At 36.8% G+C, this 24005-nt stretch overlaps 1 protein-coding gene and 1 long non-coding RNA gene across 2 annotated transcripts in view; one reads left to right on the top strand and one right to left on the bottom strand.

The window, feature by feature from the left end:
• The window catches only part of LOC145678598 (aminopeptidase N-like), a 210131-nt gene that overhangs the window by 68930 nt on the left and 117196 nt on the right, over positions 1-24005 (bottom strand). The window contains exons 7-9 of the mRNA XM_081748941.1: positions 23222-23487; positions 7646-7850; positions 2306-2583 (exon numbers count right to left, since the gene is read on the bottom strand). Of these exons, the coding sequence (XP_081605067.1) occupies positions 2306-2583; positions 7646-7850; positions 23222-23487 (749 nt within the window). The remainder of the gene's footprint in view (positions 1-2305; positions 2584-7645; positions 7851-23221; positions 23488-24005) is intronic.
• Positions 1-24005, top strand: part of LOC145678599 (uncharacterized) — a 245489-nt gene that overhangs the window by 164382 nt on the left and 57102 nt on the right. The gene's annotated exons all lie outside the window — the stretch shown is intronic.

The following is a 24005-nucleotide window of genomic DNA, read 5'->3' as shown; positions in this document are numbered from 1 at the left end:
TGAAATGTACGTAAGACACATACATACTATATGTGTCTTATACTTAACTTAAGAGCTATACTTAACTATTATTCTTGTGTTTTAGGGAGTTGTTACACATTTGATATGTGAAATCTCAACTATTTTGTTTGTTTCTAATATTTATCTGAATCCTGATTGCTAGCAAAATTCTGTCATAATTATCTGAAAAATAAAGTGCCCCTTAATAATCTAAAACAATACTTCAGAAATAAAGACAATGTTTTATTACACCACAGATTTTAAGTACTCTGTAGAATTTGCCTGAAATCTATAAATGATTACGATGGACGATTGCAAAGACCCTAAAAATCTTTATTTTTAACTGTTCTCATTGTAGTATCTAGTGGAAAAGGCAGCAAAATACGCTTCATTGAGTACTCATTAAGCTTAAAGTCTAAATCATAGTTGTGTAATCTAAAATGATAGGTATCAAATTTAATCCAAAACTTCATCAACATATTATACAATATCTAGTCATATTATTGTAACTGCATTATTATAAAAAAAATACACATTAATTCTAGTAACATTTTAATCTAATTAAAAGCATCTTTTTAACAGTGCCATTTCAAGTAGCTTCTAAAGTTCAACTTGGTTACATTTGAAGCTCAAAACTAATTATTGCATTTACATGAGCAACGTTTCAACGTTCTAATTGGGATTTTCTTTAATTTTCCAGTTCCACGGATGTTCAGAAGAGCGTTTCTGAATATCTGATTAACTGAACATCTCCAAGATGCAACGGAAATATACAGGTGTGGGACAAAAAAACCTAAAACGTTTGCAAAAGTGTGACACTCATAACTAGTATGATGTGGGGTCTCCTTTTGCGTTTAAAACAGCTTGGATGCGACGTGGAATGGACGTATACAGCTCCTGAATTGTGGTGTGTGGAATTTTGTACCATTGTTTCTCCAAAACATGCTCCAATTCCTTAAGGAATGCTGGTGGAGGGTAATGAGATCGAATACGCCTTTCTAACTAAGAACAAAATGGCTCAATGATGTTCAGATCTGGTGATTGTGGGACTCGGGGCAGGTATGATAGCTCGTGGTCATGGTCCTCAAACCATGATTTCACCGATTTTGCAGAGTGACAGGGTGCCAAATCATCTTGGTATATGCCATCACCATCAGGAAACAATATTTGGGCCATGGGTAGAACCTGGTCCCCCAAAATGGCCTCATACCTTAGCATTCATCATTCCGTGAAGTCTATGATAAGACCTGCAGAAAACCACGATATCACTGCCCATACTGTAACAGAACCACCCCCATACTTTATAGTTGGGAGCAGACAGTCCGTATGATAGATCTGCAACGATGTTATCCATACGTAAACACGACTGGTTGTTGGAAACAAGGTGAAGGTCGACTCATCGGACCACATTACGTGTTTCCACTGCTCATGAGTCCACGTCTTGTGGTCCTTGCACCACTGGATACGCCTGTTCGCATTTACTGCTGTGACCAGGGGTTTGGCGATAGCGGCTCTGCCATGATCTTTCATTTTATGAAGTTCTCGTCGCACTGTTTTCGACGAAACCGGGTTCTGTAGGCCGGAATTGTGTTCAGACATAATTTTAATTGCAGTGGTCTTCTGTTTAGCTGCTACAATCCATTTTAACGCCCTCCGGTCCCTATCTGACAGGATTGTCTTTCGACCACTGTTGTGCTTTGCAGACGTCGTTTGCCCATGAATTGTGTATGCCCTTCTGACATCGGACACAGTGTCTTTTTATACCACCACAATATTCGCCACTGTTGCCACTGAAGCTCCAACTAGACGGGCACCAACGATCATGCCTCTTTGGAAGTCTGTCAGGTCACCCATTTTACCGCACCACTTTCACACCACGACACTCACAGGTGAACTGGTTACTGCTGACGGAAGATAAGGTCCACATGACACATTGAAAACAAAAAACAATCGACAACCGCAACACGTGTTGTACAGTGGAGGGTCAAACTTACGTGTTCTGTATGAAGTGTTTTCAGATTTTTTCTGTCTGTATTTATTGTCTTCATTACCACCCCCTGCATTTATTGTCTTCATTAACGTCAAATAGCATTGAGAACTTTAGAAAAATATATCTCCATATAATAACGAAGTGGGATAGACTTAAATACAAACATTAAAATTATTAATAATAAAACTTGATCTCTTTTACGTAATTACAATATTGACTATCACTTTTTAGAAAGGAAAAGCATAACAAGACTGGTTGAAATTCTCAATTAACCTGAATAAGTAACAAAGTTTTAGGCATTAGAGAGCATAGTACCTTAAATTTCCCATATCCAGCAGTCCGTTGAAACATTATTTTGAGAAAGCCAAGATTGCTGAGAGCTGCTTTCCATGGAATATAGTCCTTCTCTAGTCGCAGATAGAGTAACGTGTTCAGAGCTACATCATACTCCAGTCTTCCTGATCTTGCAAGTTCCAAAGCATCTTCAATCAGTTGTGCTCTATTCAAAGGTGTAACTGCAGTGAAATTGTTGGGCAGAAGAACTCTTGATAACAGATTCCAATTTTCTTTGTCGTAATTTACCCTGTATAAACCTACAATTAGGAGAAAAGGTTATACGTACGAAGAATCAGGAAAAAGAATACTAATACTATTCAAAGTCGTACAAGGCCTTATTTTCATCATGTTGTAATGCAGGGTCATTAAAACGATGAAAACGATTTTGGATATCAAGATTTTTCTCACGATGTATGTATGGAACAATGTTTGTGGCACTCAAAGATTTCCCTTTAAACATGGTTAACAAATGAGATGACTATAGTGTTGCCACGTCTTTGCACATATTCATGAGATGTACCTGTCACCTGCTCCCCTTCTTGCACTGTAATGTGTATGTAGTCACCTGCTACCCGCTTGCATAGTAATGAGCATTGTGTATTGTGCGAGCTGTCCTGGGTTCGATTCCCGGTGAGGCCACTCGGTCGAAAAAGTGTAAAGTACACTTTTTCAGGCCAACCACCCTCAATGAGGTTTTCCTGGGCTTTCCTCATTCACATCAGGCAAATGCTGTGGTTGTACCTAACTTACAGGTCCCATGCTGCTTCCTTCCTTCCCCAATCCTTTCTTCCTTACCTTTTCCCGGATAGTGTGATCGGCGAGGGACGTCATCCCTCAAATGTCACGGGCTAAATGGCCTTAGATGCCAAAAGCCCAGAAATCTAAATCCTAAAATTTGCATTCTCCCTCCCCCTTTGTCATAGATGACCTTATAGAAACCTTTAGTAAAAACTTTGGATCGGATTAGTTGTGCAGCATGGCCTAAGTATGTGTACATACATTGTGATGTACAGACGAACAGACAGAGCGACATCAAAACATAAGTTTCTCGGTATGTAGTTTCCAGGAAATATATAAATATGATGAAATCTGAAATTCATTTCCTTTCTTATCACAAGTTCATTTTCCTTTCTATTGTCTCTCGAAAATAACAATTGAAAGAATCGTCCCTTTCTATGACTATTCTAGTAGTCCCATCATTACAGATGCTATCCAGAAATACGAAAACAGATTAGGAGACTCTGTTGTTGATTACTATACATCGTAATCAGGGGTAAAAGTGGATCTGAAAAGGTAGGGGGACGCTTGACGTCCCGCCGTCCTCCGAGCTTATCGTTGCCTATTGTAATTTTTTGGAAAGTGGGGAACCCCACGGATATTTGCTGGAAGCGGAGGGAGGGCGTCCCGCCGCGTTCCCCCTCACTTTTACCCCTGATCGTAACCCAAAAATTCCAATTCATAAAAACTTTAATATGTATCACCTGACTTTAGAGAAAGCACTAAACAACATATAATAATAATAATAATAATAATAATAATAATAATAATAATAATAATAATAATAATAATAATAATAAGGTAATTAAAAGCAGAAAATAAACCGTAATTATTATCTATAAAAATTTATTGAAGTCATGCCAAGGCAAATAACATTGTTCAACACCGAAAATGAAAATTCAACAAAATCAGCTAATTCTTATTGATTTTGTGGTGCTGGTCACGAATTTGAAAGTTATTTTCGAATATTAGCTCTACTTTTCGTTTTACAGGCATGTCTAATAATAACGCTTTAAAAATAAATATATTCGCTTCGTTTGGGGTAAAATGTTACACTGATCTGGCAACACTGGAAAAACTATATGAACGCTTGGTTTCATTGTGTTCCTTATCTCAGTAGTATTCTGCTATTGTTAGAAAAGACAGGTTTAGTGCAGTTATCAGCGTTTTGGGTGTGACGTTTGTGTAGTGCAGGACATAAAAGTACAACTACAAGTACGCAAAAATACTGGTATTTCGAATGTATATTTTTAAATAGTTGTCGGAACTATTTCAAGTGACATTTTGAGGATTTCAATAAACAAAAATGCCGCGAAATTGTGTAAACAGTGCGGATAGCTTCTGCTACGTGTGTGGGGAAGTGATATTTTCGTCACAAAAGCAGACTATAACACCACTAATAAGAAAAGCCTATCAATATTACTTTGGTTGCAAAATTGGAGACCAAGAATAATCTTGGGCACCCCACATTGTGTGTAACACTTGTACCAGCAATCTAAGAAATTGGATTAATGGGAAGGGGCGCTCAATGCCTTTTGCAGTGCCCATGATTTGGAGGGAGCCAAGCGACCACATCAGAGACTGTTATTTTTCTATGGTTCCTTCCGTCAAGAAGGGGATTTCCACGAAGAAGAAGCGGGCCTTGATCTATCCTAACATTCCTTCTGCAATGCGCCCTGTTCCACATAGAGAAGGACTACCTGTTCCTGACAAACCTAAAGAATACGATCTTTTTTCTGATGATGATCATGAAGTTGAAGCTCCTGAATCAAGTACTTCGAAGGACCCTACGTTTGTTGTAGAAGAACCTCCATGTGAACCACATAGGCTTACTCAAGAGGAACTAAGTGATCTAATCAGAGACTTGGACCTCTCGAAAAGCAAAGCCGAAATTTTAGCGTCACGCTTAAAGCAATGGAATTTATTGCAGGAAAAAGTAAATATTTCAGTGTATCGGAATAGGGAGAAGATGTTCACTTCATTTTTTACTATGGAAGACACACTTGTGGCATCTACAGATGTAAATGGTCTCATGAGGGCACATAAAATTAATTACGAACCTACGGAGTGGAGACTCTTTATAGATTTGTCCAAGTCTTGGGCGTTTGTGGGTTAAAGGCAGTGCTTTTACATATTGGAAATGAACTTCCTTCAATTCCTGTAGGTTACACAGTTCATATGAAGGAATCTTATGAAAACTTGAAACGTTTACTTGAAGCCATTAAATATTACGATTTTCAGTGGCTCATTTGTGGTGACCTTAAAGTAATAGCACTGTTGCTAGGTATGCAGTTAGGGTATACAAAGTATTGTTGCTTTATATGTGAATGGGACAGTAGAGATCGTGGATCTCATTACCGCAAAAGTGATTGGAGTACCAGAGAAACTCTTCAGCCGGGAGTGAAAAATGTGCAACATGAACCACTGGTAGATCGTAACCGAATTTTGCTTCCCCCTCTACATATTAAATTAGGTCTTATGAAAAGTTTTGTTAAGAGCATGAACCAAGAAGATGAGGCCTATAAGTACCTAAGAGGACAATTCCCTCGATTAAAGTGATGCCAAAGTTAAAGAGGGTGTTTTTATAGGGCCACAGATTAGGCAACTATTCAAAGATCACAAGTTCGACGAAATTCTCCAAGGTGAGGAGAAAGCTGCGTGGAAAAGCTTGAAGAGTGTTTGTTCACAGTTCTTGGGAAGACGCCGAGCAACAAATTACAAACAACTGGTAGCAAAGTTGTTATTGTGCTACGAAAATCTTGGTTGCAATATGTCTCTGAAACTCCAATTTCTTCATTCACATCTAGACTTCTTTCCCGAATATTGTGGAGCAGTAAGTGACGAACATGGTGAGTGTTTCCATCAAGATATTGCAACCATGGAGAAGAGATATGAGGGAAAGTGGAGTTCTAACATATTGGCCGACTACTGTTGGACTATTGCAAGGGATGCTCCACATGTAACCTACAAAAGGCAAGCCAAGCGAAGACGCTCAAAATAAAATAAACATAATCCTGTACAAGTGATCACTTGAAACTTTTGTCTACATTGCAGTGTAGTTCTTGAAAAAAAGGTATTTGTACATATTTTTCATGTTTTGATGTTAATACTGATTTTTATTACGGAATTGTTAATGTTTAACTTGACCACGGTTACTTTATTTTCTGTATCGCTGTGAAACTGGTATTTGAGCAATTTTGAAAAAGGAAGTACAAGGGTATAGAAAGCTATAGATTAGGGTACTTCTTAACTCCCCAGCTTATCACATCACAGTGAAATAGATAAAAACAAGTAGTAAAATGTAGGTTTTTACAAGGATTTTGCTTAAATGTTCTATAAATATTAATACATTTGTATATATACAGCTACTGTTGTACAAGGTCGTTTTTTTCACAACCTGAGCTAAGAAAATTCTTCTATTATCATTTCCTTTCATATTATGCTTAAATGAATGTAAAAATCGCAATATCAAAGAATTTACATACTTTCGATCAAAATTTGTTGAACAGTGTAATTATTAAATTATTTTGATGGTAATTTTGTCAGAATTTAATTTGTTTGGCTTGGCACGATTTCAAGATTTTTTTGTAGATAATAGTAATGGTTTATTTTCTGTTTTTAACTGCTTTATTACTATTATTTTCTTCTTTTAATCCTTTTTCAAAAGTCGTTTCGTGATTTTTTTAAAGAAAATTTTTCTTTTCTGCAACTTAGTGCATTTGTGAAGTAGGTTATTTTTATTGTTTAACCTTTCCACCTTCACGTTACTCCAATAGTTTAGTTAGATACTTTTAAGGTAGACACTAAATTCCTACAAAATGGGTTTCCTTATGAAACATGGAAATGAAATTAAATCTTTAACTTTTACGTCCCACGGTTATGCCGGCTAGTTTAAAGAAGACGGTGATGATGATAAATGAATGAAATGGTGGAATGAGAAAGTGGGAGGAAACGGAAGAACCCACGGATATGGTGTTTGTCCACCACTAAGCTCAGCTGGGATCGAACCAAAGACCGCATGCACAAGAGATGATCGCTGTACATCTGAAACATGCGTGAATAAACTAGCCTTTGGCTAACTGGAGATTTTGCTATCAGACCCCCGCGTTTGTTCAGCGTACAATTCTCACCTTATATTTCAGCTTTTCCTCCCGTTCTTTGTATGGTAAGAATACGTTTATACTATTATTATTTGCCAGAACTTAAGTTTCTTTTCCCCTTGGTATACGCATTTCAAAGTGAAATGATGGAAACCCATGTCGACCTAAGTGATAACTATGTTCAAAAATGCATTTTAAATGATTCACCGGTTTTTCTGTAATGATATGTCTGACAAACTCGAAATCATTTTTATCTATTGAGAAAAAATTAGAAACTGCCCTTGTCTCATTGAAAGTGTTGTGGCGGAATATCCGGAAACGCTGTGGCATATGCCCGTTTGTTTTGAATAACAAGTTTATAAATCTAGTTTTATATCCCAAAGACGTCGCTAATCTTAAGTAATTTCGAGATATGGCGAGCATATAACCAAAATAATCTTACCTGAAGCTTTTATGTTGAAGAGAACCCATTTATTCTTTCCTGGAAGTCCACAGATTGCTGCTTCCTTTTGTGAACTCTCCATCCATACTTTGGGTTTCGTTGTCTCGAAGTCCTGCTCGTCTTCGTGTGTGTAGGTAATTGGAATCCACCAGCTGGTTTCGTTGGACAATAAATCATTAGGATCGTGCTTTCGCAGAAATCTTTCCTGTGACAAAAGAATAAAATCATATGTCACGAAAGAAAGTGAAATACATATAATGCATATATAAATAAATATCAAAATTAATTCTAAACCATTAAACGTTTTCATAAATAAACTAAGCATGTTACATATTAAAGTATGAAATACATAATTGCCATATGTTGGCTCTTTGAAGGTGAAGGTCCGTTAGGGTAAAAAGACGTCACAGCCAGAGCCACGAGGGTCAAAATTTCGTCTGGTCAAAGCCTCGCAGGACGAAATTTTGTCTGACCAGAATCTTGGTGGACAAAATCTCGTCTAGGACAAAACCTCGACGTCCGAAATCCCACCATATTGATTTCTTCAGTGTAGAATGTTCTAAATATCTCTGTGAGTATAATTTGAAAAAATACATTCCATTAAACCTCCATTACCGGACACCTTCCAACAACGGTATCTCTGTAATACGGACAGATTTTTGTCCCGGAAAAAATGTATGTATTATTACGGCATAGATCTATTTTATGGACATTCTGAGATACGGACAGACTTATTTTTTCTCTAATATTTTAGTAGCCTCTTCATGACAGGACAGGACGTATTTAGCAGAAAATAGTTTCTGCTATTTGAAGATAAATCTGAGGACAGTATAGTAGACACAAAATGCATTTCAAATGGTTCAACCGTTTTCCCGTGATGTGCTCTTGAATGTGAGGAAAAACTATAGTAAGTACCCCTTCCTCCTTAAAACCTGAATTTTCTTAAGTGCTGGGGTACCGGTTCAGGTGCTCGTTAGGCAGAAATTTTGACTCTCTGATACAATACACTTTTTAATAAAAGTGATGTAATGAAAACCCAGATTCATATAAATACCAACTACATCAAAAATTAATTTCAAACAGTTCACCTGTTGTCCCATGATGCGATCAGAAACAAGATCACTTTCACTTCTTGAATCTGGAAAGAAAAGAACTATAGAAAGTAGTCTAAAAATGTTGGAATATGCATCAATGTATTTTTAATTAGGAATTTACATACAGTGGACAGACATTTTCAATCCCGGTACAATTCGCAGTTCACGCTCACCTTACAATTTAACTGAAAAAAGATTCGAAAAAAGATTCTCCTTTAATTTCCCCCTAATGTTGGGATTATTTTAAGATTATATATCAATTTATGTTGAACTTGTCAACTATTTGTGCTTCTAGTGTCTAAAGTAATCATTTCTTGTCATCATTATGATTATTGCTATTATTTTATTGTTATGGGAGTTTTTGCCCGACGCGATTTCAGCCTATAAACTTTGACCCCGCGAGATTTGGTCCCCAAGGTTTTGGGCATGCTAGATTTTGCCCCTCGAACTTTAGCACAGCATGGTTTTGGCCAGGCGAAATTTTAATTCTGATTTTAATTCTGATTAATTTTAATTCTGCGGATTCTGTTTTTTTTTTTTTAACTCAAGTGGACAACTTGGCGATAAGGTTTTGTCAATATACCAATTTTTTTATTTCTATATTCTCACTAAATAGGGCCAATGTATTCTGAATTTCGGACCTTTATATTTTATCTTATTATAGTTAGTTTTTCTTTAATGAAATTTAGAGAATGAGTTTATTGGTATTTGGTTGTTATTTCAACTTCAACCTGTCGTTTCAAAATCAATTTGATATTTGAAAGGTTTAACCCTAGTGTGTGTAGTTTTGGCGTGCGAGGTTTCGCAATCAATTCATAGTGTAGAAACAAATTGTGAAAGCACTCAATATCAACTGCAATCGATGTGATAGTTCAAGTAAAAGATGGTGAACTATTATTGGGTTAAGGACATATTTTTTTCTGTATTTTTTTTTTAAATTTCCTTTATTCCTTCTGTCTTGTATGGCATATTCGGTGCACATCTTTACTATTATGGGATCTTTCTTCTTTCCTTTAATTTGACATAATTGTATTATCTGCAAATTCTAGTTTCATAATCATCTCTTCTCCTTGGTTTTCCGAAGCCAATTCCCTACTATTATGTCATTCTTTTTCATTTCTTACTTTTACTTTTTCTTTCACTGCTTAGCATAACATTCTATAGTTTCAACTCCAAACTGTACGTTTAATTGCATATATTCCAACTAAATCTAAACTAGCTTTTTTATCTCTTGTTTTAAACTTTCTAATTTCTCTCTCTGTAACATGTGTAGCTTCCAATCTCAATACTTTACACTTATTTCACCTAACATTTATTAGTTTCCTGTTATTTAATATGTTCTCACTCAATAGTCTTTCTGAAAATAAATCTTTCCCGGAGAGCCAACTGGAGGTAAGGATATTTCACCCTTGTAATATTTTAAGTTGCGATCGACAATTGAACATATTTTTTTCCACTTTCCATTTGCAGTAAGTTAGAAAAAGTAATATCATAGTTTCCCGTTGCATTCCACACCATATTGTCCCGCCTAGAATTAACTACACATTGCTGTAAGAATCACTGTAATTTCCATCATTCTGACCACCGGATTAATTGCTTTCTTCTTTGCACAAACTTTTTGTGGATTACTCCACTTACACCAGTTTGATATAGGTATTATTCTGGTAATAAACCACACATGATATATTTTTAAATTCTCCTGTGGCACACAATCCCCTTCGTCAGTAGTAGTCCCCCCCGTATGGCTAGCCGAGTCAGCAAAAATTTCTCGATTCTGATTGGCTGAGAGAGGTCACGTGACGTTAGGCCCCGCCCACGCGGGAAATTCAAATTTTCAGGTCACGTGGTATGACGTCATGAGTCACCCTGCGGGGAAATCCCTCATTCTCTTTTATGACTAGGATTTTTGAAATTTGTTCCCTTTTACGGGTAAGATGTGTGTTTTGATTGGTTGACAGCTGTCACATGATCTTAGACCCAGGGATATTTGAAAATTCGTTCCCTTTTACGGGTAAGATGAGTGTTTATGATTGGCTGATAGAGGTTACATGATCTTAGACCCGCTACACGGTGAACAGGTCAGATGGTATGACGTCATGTTTTACCCTTGCGGGGAAATCCATTACTAATTCGTTTCCTTTTACGGGTAAGATAAGTGCTTTGGTACCTTGATTCTGATTGGATGATAGAGATCACGTGATTTTAGGTCCTAGGATTTTTGAAATTAGGGTGTCCTTTCTGATGTATACTTTGGTACCTCGATTCTGATTGGTTGATAGAGGTCACATGATTTTAGACCCGCCACACGATGAACAGATTACATGGGAAAACCCCTTACTTATTTGTTTTATTTTATGTGTAAGATGCGTGTTTTGGTACCTCAATTTTGATTGGTGGATAGAAGTCACATGATCTTACCCCCCCCCCAGTCCATGAGGGAAATACAGAACGATATGACGGCGATCCATCCTAGACCGGGATTTTTTTTTAATGGTTATGCGTAAAGTTCCCATGAAGGGTTCAACCTCCTCCTTAAATAACCCTTTTTTGGTATCATGATATTGTACTGAAGTTTACATTAAATATTATCGTTCTCTTTGACAGATAAGATGATTACCAGCTTTTTTACCTTGATGGAGATCCTGTCCTTGAATTAGTAGTCTATGTCTCTGGAAGTAACAATGGTGAAAGAGAGGTATCGCTTGTAGATTTCTTATAACACATTGTTGTGAGTTTAAGCGATTTTTTAAACGCTCAGTAAGCGCTTCATTAATGGAAACAGTGTTGCCAGATTTGTCTTACCTAAACTGCTCCGATTCTTTTCGAAACGGTTCCGCAGAGTACAAGAAATTTTAAACTAAAAAATTTTTCGAACTAAAAAAAATTTCAAAACTAAAAAAAAATTTTAAACAAAAATTTTCAAACAAAAAAATTTTCGAACTAAAAAATTTGAAACAAAAATTTCAAAAAAATTCGAACTAAAAAATTTAAACTAAAAACTTTCGAACTAAATTTTCAAATCAAAAAATTTTCGAACAAAAAATTTTCGAACCCAAAAAAAAATTCGAACTAAAAAAATTAAAAATTTTTCGAAAAATATTTTAAACTAAAAACTTTCGAACTAAATTTTCAAATCAAAATTTTTCGTACTAAAAATTTTAAAAAAATTTCGAACCAATTTTAAAAACAAGTTTCGAACTAAAGATGTAAACCACATTTGAAAATTTTCAAATTAAAAATTTTTCGAACTAAATTAAAAATCAAATTTTGGACACTAAAAATTCTTTAATTATTTTTTCGAACAAAATCGTGTAAACCAAATCTTGAATATATTTTTCACCTTAAATTTTCAAGATTACCATGATTTGAAAACAAGTGTTCAGGGTTTCAAGAAATAATAAAACATATTTTTTTTTCAACTTGTTGTATTTTAACGAAAGGTATGTGGTCTTCCTATACATGTTTATTAACATAATAAATACAGGATCTAATTAATGAATATGTTGGACGCGTCATCATCTTCGAATGTTGTAGACGTATCCTGTAAAGAAAAAGAAGAAACGACGGATTACTTTAAGAATTTCTTTTTTTTTCTGAAACAAGAAAAATGAGTCAATATTGATAAGAGAGAAATAAAACTTACTCGTAAATGATGGATCTGTTTAGGTTCATCTTCCTCCTCGGGTACAGGATCACTGCATTTTTTTTCACCGATGGATGTTTATGAACTCTTCAGGGTACTGCATTTTTCTAGGTGTTGCTCCTTTATGGTCAAGGTTCCTCCTTCGGTACGAGATGACTGCATTTCTTCCACTGATGGTTGTGTTGATGGTTTATGAACTCTTGTGGGTACTTCATTTTCTTCTTGGTGTTGCTGCTTTGTGGTTAAGGAAGGGAAAGAATAAAAGGAAAAGGAAAAAAGAAATGGCGGCCTTATTGGGTATTTACAGTTTTTTCTTCTTCATCTTCTTTTTCCAGTTCCATCTTCTGTTTTTTAACGTACCCGTACGGAACCGTATCATAGGAATTGAATTCTTTAAATCGACGTTTTGTGTACTGGATACTGTACATTTTTTCTTCTTTGCGTGTGACGATGGTATGGTCTTTGGTCCTGAATATCTTATGGGGGATAGTGATGGTGACTTGTCCACGGCATTGATTTGTAATCATTTCTTTTAGCGTATTGAAATTTAATTGCTGTCCTGCATTGTAATTTAATGTAAATCCTCTAATTTTACATATGTAACTGGTGACGTTGGTATCCGGATTGTATATTTCTAGGCTGTAATTTTTCGGTCCTCCACTGACAAATGTTTTGATGTATGCTCGTGGTCCATAAGACTCCATCTCATTCGATAAGCATCCCAAGTACGTTGAAGGTTCAATGGTTGGCTCCCCGGGCTTCTCCGTAAATATTACAGAATCCGTGTCGAAATATAAAACACGTTCCTGCAACATTTCCAGGTACTTGTACAGTTCCAGACGTGCCTGACATGTTGTAAATGCACCTAACACGACATTGGTGTTTCGGTTTTGAACAGGCACATGTTCATTGTACTCCCAGAACGCATACAACATCGTATCATTGATGGGTACAATTTGATGGAGTTTAATGTCGGGGGAAGTGAGTTTTTCATAAAATTCTTCCGGCCGATCAATAATTGTGGTCTGGCTAAAGTTTGATCTTTGCGAAAGTTTTCCCCAAAGAGCATTAACACAAAGCTTAGATAAACTTCTTCGTGCAGGATTATTTTCAATTTTGGACGGATCCAATGCAATACCTTCACGCTCCAGGACGGTTTGTATGAATTTTGATTTGTCTTCTTCGGTCACACAGGAACTAGGCCAGCCAGACGCTTCCATTTTTGATTTTAAAAATGTATTGATATATTCCGTGAACAAGCCACCTGTTTTCGTGATGGGATCATATTGTTCAATGTCATAGTCCCAAATTTCAAAAATTTCCACTGGTTGATATCCTAATTCTACTGCTTTCTGGATTTCATATGATACCCATGTTCCAGTGAGGCATCGCTCCTGGTCGTTGTGTGTACACGTTGCTGTAGGGTCTGGGTTCATTTCTTCGGCACACGCAGCACACAGTGGAAAGAGTAGTTTCTTGTTACATCGGTAAGGCAGGAGACCATGATAAAGATGGCGACTTGGTAATATCGACATTTTGATTAGACCATTGACTTTATTTATTGGTGGTATATTTTCATCACCCTGTAGATAAATTCGTGGATGGCCTACAGGGTATTTAGCACACTTATTGATGTAAGGATAAAGCGAGACAATATCGAAATATTTTATTACTTCTCCTGCTTTTTCATCGACTTGGTGGTACAATTTCACGCAATTGGTCCTTCCTCCAAAAAACTATCTCTTGGATTTAATGGTCTGCGGTTCATGTACGGGTGATTCTTCAGATACGTCGCCATTGCAGGATTTTGTTTTAAGAACTGATTAAATTCGCACTCCCACATTTCATGTACAATGTACCCCAATTCACGCAGTCTTGCATTTTTGCGTTGCGTTCGTTCATAACGGAATTCCATGGTGTCTTCTGGATTGCTGTAGATGGGCTGATTACGGCCTGTAGTAAAACATACTTTACACCCGTGGTAAAAGCAGCCGGCATGCTCGTAGACGTGCTCCTCTAACGTCTCAGGATCTTGGTAGTAACCATCAACATGGAATCCCGCAATAAACACTTCTTTTTGTCGGGCCGCATGTAAGATTTGTTTTTCTTCGGTTTTTTCAATGTAGGCCAGCCATTGCATTGCAGCGATCGATTGGGTACTTCTCCATCGATAGCCATGTGCCGGTAGAATTCCAATGGTATTGGGTTTAAGGAAATTCCGGCGAAATACTAAATTGGAAGCACTGGCAATCGTGATCGTCTCCAAGAAGGGATTCACTTTGGTTTCTGTTTCAAATGACGTCATAAACGAAACGCATGCTTGTCGCAGTACATTGACATCTTGAATACAATACTTGAGAATTTCTTTCTGGAAATCAAACGTGTCATTACGATGATCGTTGTACCACTGCATGAACTTGTTTCTGTCTTCGACGGCCATTTCATCTGCACCATAATACTTTGTTTCTGGAAGTGGTCCAATATACGATTGATTCTCCTTGGTGTTGAAGAAATGCGGGAAGTAGCCTTTGGTTGCGGGTAAATTGAACGCTTTTGACAATTTACTTAATGCCATAGGTAGGAAGTTCAACGAGTCAATGAACGTCAGATTATTCAACGTTAAACTCAGTATCTTGGTCCCATTTAATATGACGTCAGGTCTCCATTGGCATTGTTCTACCATGGTCTTTAGGATAAAATGTCCATCGTATCCCTTAGCGTTGTGCGCGACACAGAAAATCCTATTTATATTTGGACGACGTTCCCGCAAGTACTGGAGAAAATTATAAACTGGATCCTCTCCTTGGAAAATATGCTGGCGCTGACCACACGTACTGCAAGACTGCTGGATATTATCGTTTTCAACACATGCATAACATACTTGTTGTGCAACCAATAAATTTGGAATGTGTACATACGTATTATCACCAATATTCGTGTCCTGCATAGATTCTATATCATAGAATATCAACAAGGCTTTCTTTGCGTGCATGAGTGAAGGAACACCAGGTTTCAAGCATTGTCGATCGGGAAGCATAAAACATTGATGGGATCCTGGAACAATCTTCTTACAAACATTGCAAAAGATCTCATTGCAATCATGAATGCGTTGTCCACTTCGTACAAAAGAATATACTCTGTAGCATTTAGTACATTGCTGCACCATTTTGCATACAGGTTCCCCATGATGATATACAATATTACGATGATTATTAAAACATTGTTCGCCGTAAAATTGACGATTGCAGTCGTTGCATAATATCGGCGTTTGGTTCTTGTCGCATAGAGGTCTCTGTAGACATTTGGAGCATGTTACAGGACAATTTTTTACATGTCTGTTACGATGATCATACTTTTTATGGCACGCTTCACAGTAGAAATTGGTTGCAAAACAAGCAGTTAAAGATTGAATGATGTCAAAATGGCCAGCCAAACAAATCAAATTTATGGGAGTGCGATTTTCATCGTTGGGCCCCTCGTACATGATATCATGACCTGTGAAACTGGTATACACTGTAATTTTATATTCTTTGAGGTATGCCTGGAATTGTCGAATTTCATTTACACTGGCACCATGATCCAAATTCACTCCTGCATTTGCACATAATGCATTCACTTCATCGTCCACAATACATTTTCTCTGATGTTGATACTGTGTATATCGTTTCACATCTACATTCTTGTATTTTTTCAGGCCAATATCAATAACAAGGGCGTACGCCAAACACCTTGAATCTTGATTTTTTACACGTACAATCCCTCGCTTGCAACGTAATAATTCTTCGTTTTGAAGTACTCCTTGCCGCAAACCGCCATAGCCACGTGGAATATCGACACGATGAAAATGCACGGTGAATGGTTCATGCAGGAGAAATGCATTGTTACTTTGTAAAACTCTTTCGAACGATGCCCACATCGTTTCCAGTGTCAAGTTTCGTGCTTGGCGAAAACTCACCCAAAACGGTTTATTCGTGTTACGTGGCGATATTACTGATAAACCAACCATCGCCTCATCGTCGACATTGGCTAACAAATGGTCCAGCATTGCTTGGAAACTGTTATGTACATATTGGATGATATCGGTTCCTACGGGCGGTGCGTTGAATTGAACTTCGAGCATTCTGCCTTCAATGTTAAATCGTCTATAATGGCGAGTGATTTCATTGCGAACAGTAAAACCCGATTCGGCCATGGTTAAAAATGAAAGGAGATAACAAACAAACAGGTACAATTGCGATAAATGTGTAAGGGAAAAAGGAATTGAGCAGCGTGAATTTACTACAAAAGAAAAGAAGAAAGAAAAATCTTAATCACCTGATAAACAGGAAATCATAACATTCATGATAAATTCTTAACTAAGCAATTCATGTAAAGGTCCTGAGTTTGATTCCCTGGCGGTGACGTTCAGAATCTCATTATGAAAGCACGTGTACTAGAAATCAAAGTTTTTTAAAAAATAATTATGTTACTGAAATGAGTGTTTTATTGCTGTCAAACTCGAGACCATTACATCAGCATGTAACTGACCTACGATTCTATAGTGATAAAAAGAATGCATGAATGAATGTTTCATCAGTACTGAGATGTGATAAAGCACGCGTAAGCATTTTTTTTCCCCACTCACAACGACCTTTAAATGATGTGTTTGCAAGTTGAAGAGATTCATCAAACATTAACGATACACATACGTAATTGTCAAAACAAAAATCTGTATAGCGTATTTTTTTTATTATTGTGACTAAGCGGTTAGCGTACATGGTTCGGACGTGGAAGGCCCTGGTTCAAGCCTCGGTGGGTTTGCTTTTCCACGTCGGGGGCATGTCAAGCCTTTTCTGTAATTTAATATTCTCACGCGTTATCATACATTCTTTTTCAAAACTAAGCTAAATGGTTGACGTGCACACCTCATAATACATAAACGTACATAAATCGTCTATAATGACGAGTGATTTCATTGGGAACAGTAAAACCCGATTCGGCCATGGTTAAAAATGAAAACAAACAAACAGGTACGGTAAAACAAATATGTAATGGGAAAAAAGGAATTGAGCAGCGTGAATTTGAGTTGATTTTTTGATTTTTTAGTTTAGCGTCCCTTTCAGCAGCGAGGCTATATGAGACGCGGACCTACTGATTAACGTGGAATCCGAACCACATGAGCTCCCGCCGGGAATCGAACCCGGGTCTCCCACGCCAAAGGCGCGTATGCTAACCGCTTAGCCCAGGAAATCATAACATTCATGATAAATTCTTAACTAAGCAATTCATGTAAAGGTCCTGAGTTTGATTCCCCTGGCGGTGACGTTCAGAATCTCATTATGAAAGCACATGTACTAAAAATCAAAGTTTTTTTTTTTAAATAATTATGTTACTGAAATGTGTGTTTTATTGCTGTCAAACTCGAGACCATTACATCAGCATGTAACTGACCTGCCATTCTATAGTAATAAAAAAAGAATGCATGAATGAATGAATGTTTCAACAGTACTGAGATGTGATAAAGTACGCGTAAGCATTTTTTTCTACTCACAACGACCTTTAAATGATGCGTTTGCAAGTTGAAGAGGTTCACCAACCATTAACGTTACACATACGTAATTGTCAAAACAAAATCTGTACAGCGTAAATCTTTTTAACCACATATTCATGTACTCGTGGCTAAGTGGTTAGCGTACATGCTTCTAACATGGAAGGTCCTGGTTCAATCCTCGGTGGGGTTTGCTTTCACACATCGGAGCGTTGTCAAGCCTTTTTTTTGAAATTTAATATTCTCATGCGTTATCATACATTCTTTTCAAAACTAAGCTAAATGATTGACGTACACGCCTCTGGTCTTGGTTCAATCCCAGGTGATTGCTTGAATATCACGTTAAGCTGAAGGGACGCTAATGCTTTCAAAGGGTATCGAACCATATTATTCTCAGGCATAGTTTCTGAAATTTTGTAATGTATTCTTTTCAAAACTAAGCATACACATTTTTCTGGCCATGGTTCAATTCCCGACGGGTGCTCGCTGAAGGGACGCTAAACCATATCATTTATCGTGCTTACTTCTAATGTGTGGGGGTCCTGATTCGTACTCCCACTTTCCCATTCCACTAATTTCTTCATAGCATAAATATTTCGTACTAAAAGTAAAACAGTGTATGAGTGATCCGCCCCCACAAATATAAAATAAAAATGATTTTGGAATCTTGTGTGAAAAATAAAATCTCACTGAACTTACCTCAAATTCAATGAACAAAAAGTCGGTGCAGTAAAGCTTCTTAAATGAAGACACTTTTCAAGAACAGACCTTCTCACACGATAATTGAGAGCGATGTAGGATTTGAAAAATGAAATTTAGATTTTTATTTAGGTCGCTGTGAAAACGACGTCACCGTCAGCCAATCAGAAACGAGGAAATTTATAAAATGACATCACAACGAACCAATCAAAACGCTCGCTGCTTTTGTCATGAATCACGAACCAAAACGATGTGTAACAATCGATCGTGACGTCATTCACGTTTCTCAATAGTATCGCAATTCCGATCCCAAATGATTTCTACATGTCACTACTTGTCGTAACTGTGACGACATTTCATTTTCATCATATTCCATACGAGAATGTCAATGTTTGCTTTTTTCATGAATCATGCTGACACGTTCGTAGTAAAACTAAAGTAATGCGATCCGCTGACGTTTGCATTTTTTCAATCATATGTGCTTCTATGTCGTCACACAAAGAAGTCTATCAGCATTTTATTTTAATCCACGAACGGAAGCGTTACACTGTCAGATTTATTTTCTTAAAGTATAAGTGTATCCATTTCAAGGACCATGGTTCGAAACCCACCAAGCATGATTAAATCCGAATTCATTCATAGCTAAGCGGTTAGGATACACATCTTTGGTTTGAAAGACCTGAGTTCGATTCCTGGAGAAACATTTCTTAGGATTTTTCTAAAACTTGGTTTCAATTTCTAGTTCGAAAATTTTAAAAGTTTAGTTCGATAAAAAGTTTGATTTGAGAAGCGTTACACTGTCAGATTTATTTTCTTAAAGTATATGTGTATCCTTTTCAAGGACCATGGTTCGAAACCAACCAAGATCGATTAAAACCGAATTCATTTAAGCGGTTAGCATACACATCTTTGGTTTGAAAGACCTGAGTTCGATTCCTGGAGAAACATTTCTTAGGATTTTTCTAAAACTTGGTTTCAATTTCTAGTTCGAAAATTTTAAAAGTTTAGTTCGATAAAAAGTTTGATTTGAGAAGCGTTACACTGTCAGTTTTATTTTCTTAAAGTATATGTGTATCCTTTTCAAGGACCCTGGTTCGAAACCCACCAAGATCGATTAAAACCGAATTCATTTAAGCGGTTAGCATACACATCTTTGGTTTGAAAGACCTGAGTTCGATTCCTGGAGAAACATTTCTTAGGATTTTTCTAAAACTTGGTTTAAATTTCTAGTTCGAAAATTTTAAAAGTTTAGTTCGATAAAAAGTTTGATTTGAAAATTTTTAGATGTGATTTACATCTTTAGTTCGAAACTTTTGTTTTTAAAAATGTTTTAGTTCGACAAAATTTTGTTTCAATTTTTTTTAGTTCGAAATTTTTTTTTGGGTTCGAAAATTTTTTGTTTGAAACTTTTTTTTGTTTCAAAATTTTTTAGTTCGAAAATTTTTGTTTAAAATTTTTTTAGTTTTGAAATTTTTTTAGTTCGAAAAAATTTTTAGTTTAAAATTTCTTGTACTCTGCGGAACCGTTTCGAAAAGAATCGGAGCAGTTTCGGTAAGAAAAATCTGGCAACACTGTTTCCATTAATGAAGCGCTTACTGAGCGTTTAAAAAATCGCTTAAACTCACAACAATGTGCTATAAGAAATCTACAAGCGACACCTCTCTTTCACCATTGTTACTTCCAGAGACATAGGCAACTAATTCAAGGACATGATCTCCATACGTAAACGTATAAGGCAAGCTGTCTCTCCATCAAGGTAAGAAAACTGGTAATCATCTTATCTGTCAAAAGAACGATAATATTTAATGTAAACTTCAGTACAATATCATGATACCAAAAAGGGTTATTTAAGGAGGAGGTTGAACCCTCCATGGGAACTTTAAGGATAACCATAAAAAGGGGACAAAATTCTAAAATCCAGGTCTAGGATGGATCGCCGTCATATCGCTCTGTATTTCCCTCATGGACTGGGGGGGGGTAAGATCATGTGACTTCTATCCACCAATCAAAATTGAGGTACCAAAACACGCATCTTACACATAAAATAAAACAAATAAGTAAGGGGTTTTCCCATGTAATCTGTTCATCGTGTGGCGGGTCTAAAATCATGTGACCTCTATCAACCAATCAGAATCGAGATACCAAAGTATACATCAGAAAGGACACCCTAATTTCAAAAATCCTAGGACCTAAAATCACGTGATCTCTATCATCCAATCAGAATCAAGGTACCAAAGCACTCATCTTACCCGTAAAAGGAAACGAATTAGTAATGGATTTCCCCGCAAGGGTAAAACATGACGTCATACCATCTGACCTGTTCACCGTGTAGCGGGTCTAAGATCATGTAACCTCTATCAGCCAATCATAAACACTCATCTTACCCGTAAAAGGGAACGAATTTTCAAATATCCCTGGGTCTAAGATCATGTGACAGTTGTCAACCAATCAAAACACACATCTTACCCGTAAAAGGGAACAATTTTCAAAAATCCTAGTCATAAAAGAGAATGAGGGATTTCCCCGCAGGGTGACTCATGACGTCATACCACGTGACCTGAAAATTTGAATTTCCCGCGTGGGCGGGGCCTAACGTCACGTGACCTCTCTCAGCCAATCAGAATCGAGAAATTTTTGCTGACTCGGCGCAATATACGTCGGCCCCTACTACTTCGTCCGACACATAAAAGTATCTTCATGCATATTGTGTCTCTAGAGCAAGAGATATAACACAGATAATTACAAAACGGTCTTAGATTAACGGTTAACATATTACGTAAACCCATAATCGAGAGTTAGTCCGGAGTTTGCAACTCTCGCCATTCATTTTTACTAAAGTTATTCCATAATCCTACCAGAATTATCGAACCATGGTACGTGCTTTTGATAACTATTATTATTGTTTACAGTATCTTCAATATTGGAATACCTCTATATATGAGACACTCTTGATATTTCGTGATTCATCTAAATTAACAAAGGGAAACTGTTATTTTGAACTACGTATTATACGTTCACGAATAAATGAGCTCTTATTTTTTCAACTTCACAGCATAATATACACAACAAGTAGATATCCATTTTTATGTTTTACTTTGTTTAATAGAGTTTCTGGATTTTGTTGTACATTGGACTGTGCAATCAAAAACTCATCTACCCCCCCCCCTTCCCCGGCTAGTCTAAAACAGTAGTTCTCAACCGATTTGTTGCGACACACAAGCTAGCTCTTGTAATCTTGCACGTTGTCGGGCATCTCAATATTCCTTCTTTCATGCAAACATTCTTTTGCAAGTACATGGAGCGAAATGACAAGTATCATATCACAAGCATCTCATTACCAAAACGAAAATTGGTTCTGTGAACACGACCGCAAGATCAGCTCCTTTGAGTAGATTTCTCTGTTTAAGTACAAATGGTTTATGTATTACATTGGCCTTCGAACGTTACCCAAAAGAGCAATTTTTCTCAGAGGTGCCATCTGCTGCACTGAACATTTAGTTCGTTTCGAACTCTCTCAGCATCTGTCACAATATACATAGCAGATTGCAACGTCAAATCAGTTATTAGAACCCGACGTCTTGAAGATTCCTTGTTTATTTTCATCTGATCTCTTACCGTTTGAATGGCAAAAGTAACACATTCAGAAAGAGCTACTGGCTTCCGTAAATCACTCAAATACTTCATAAAGGGTTGTTCATCAGTTTGGTAAGTAGTATGAAACTTGTAGCGTTCAGCTATGGTATTTAGTTTCATGTTTTTCAAGTAAACATTTTTAATTTGTCAAAGGACCTCTGCTTGAGGTTAGTTAATTCTGTTAACTCTTCACGTGGTTTAGTGCCGGTAACAGCAAATAATGTGTAAATACTTCTATGTTCTTCGATTTCTGCCGCTTTGCACAAGTATTGAAATATTTGCAGATACAGCTGTGTTTTACAAAAACCAGGATCAAATTGTTTGCGAAAAAACGTGCCATCTTTAGCGTAAGTTCATTCCAACTGCGTCAACATTAAATACGTAAATCATTTTCAAGATGTTCGTAGGAGTTAACTGTTTATTCCGAATTTCAAAGACAGTTTATTTTGTAACCTAGATGCCAATTACACAAAATAAAGACAACTTAATATTAGTTGTAACTAGGAGATTTTAACGCTGGAATGTGCATTATTCATAAACCTTTCCTCCAGCGCGCATTCAATAACTTATTTTATACTAATATATTCCATTCCCTTCCCTCCTCGCTTCATTTCATTTACTTTATCCGTCATCTCTGACCTTTCCTCGATTTTAAAAACCTGTTCATACGTTATACATTGACCAGTAGGAATGACTGATGTAGATCATTAACTTCGCAGGCATTTAGAGCCTTTTCTTCGCAGCAGGAAGAGTCGGTAATTGTGCAGCCACGTAGACCGTACTTCTGAGGACTGTCATAGCAAGTGGAGAGCAATGAAAGAATTACGCTCACACACTCTTCTAATGTTATACATGAGATTAAAAGAACATGCATAGAAAAAATTATAGTTGCAGGATGAACTTTTAAACCTCCGAAATCAGAACTCAGTTATTCGGGAACCGATAAAAAATAGTTACCAAACACAAATAAAGTATGTCACCTGATGGATAATTGCCTTCCCATCGTTATAAAGACGAGTGATTGTAAGAACCGGGTATCCTGTCTGCTTGGTCCACGTATCCATGATTGTTTTCACTGTGACATTTGGTGGTAGATTGCCATCACGATGTGCCTGCTCCGTTAAATATTTCCACAAGTCGTCTTGTTCCGCATTGGAAAACATTTTCTCCTTCAAATAGTTGGACACACCTCGACGGAATGTCTTTTCGGTCAGAAAGTTATTCAACATGCGAAGGAGGAATGAACCTACAAAACAAACCAGAATTCAGTTCTAATAAAGTTACATATTAATACTTAATAAATATGCTGTATAGTATATTAGATGCATATACAGAGTGCATGAAAAATTTATACAAAATTTAATAGATTGTATCTCCATATTGCTTTTGAAATTGATACCGTATTTAGCTTGCTGTTTCCTCAACACATGTCGATACTCTCATGATGGTTCTAAAAGTGTAACGATAACACATGATATCAAAACAAAATGTCAGGTGCTTGCTTGACATTCGAGGAACGAAAGTTCATTTTAAAGATTTTTCTTCAACTTTGAAAATGTCAGTGAAGTTCAAGTCAATGGAGGTGTGAACTCAAAAGAGAACCTGTTAGATGCTTGCCAATTACACAGTTTTGTGACAAGTTTGAGAAGCATAGTACTATTTGCAGTGTTTACAAGGAAAAATCTGGAAGACCTCAGATCTCCCGTATTTCCATTCCCAACAGCAAGTGCGCAGTGATCATTTTGTTTCACTATCACACGTCAT

This window comes from Thermobia domestica, chromosome 2 (genome assembly GCF_964235325.1).
Source record: "Thermobia domestica chromosome 2, izTheDome1.hap1.1, whole genome shotgun sequence".
Lineage (NCBI taxonomy): Eukaryota > Metazoa > Arthropoda > Insecta > Zygentoma > Lepismatidae > Thermobia > Thermobia domestica.
The sequence above is the reverse complement of the archived record's forward strand: the minus strand, read 5'-3'. Positions and strand labels throughout refer to the sequence as shown.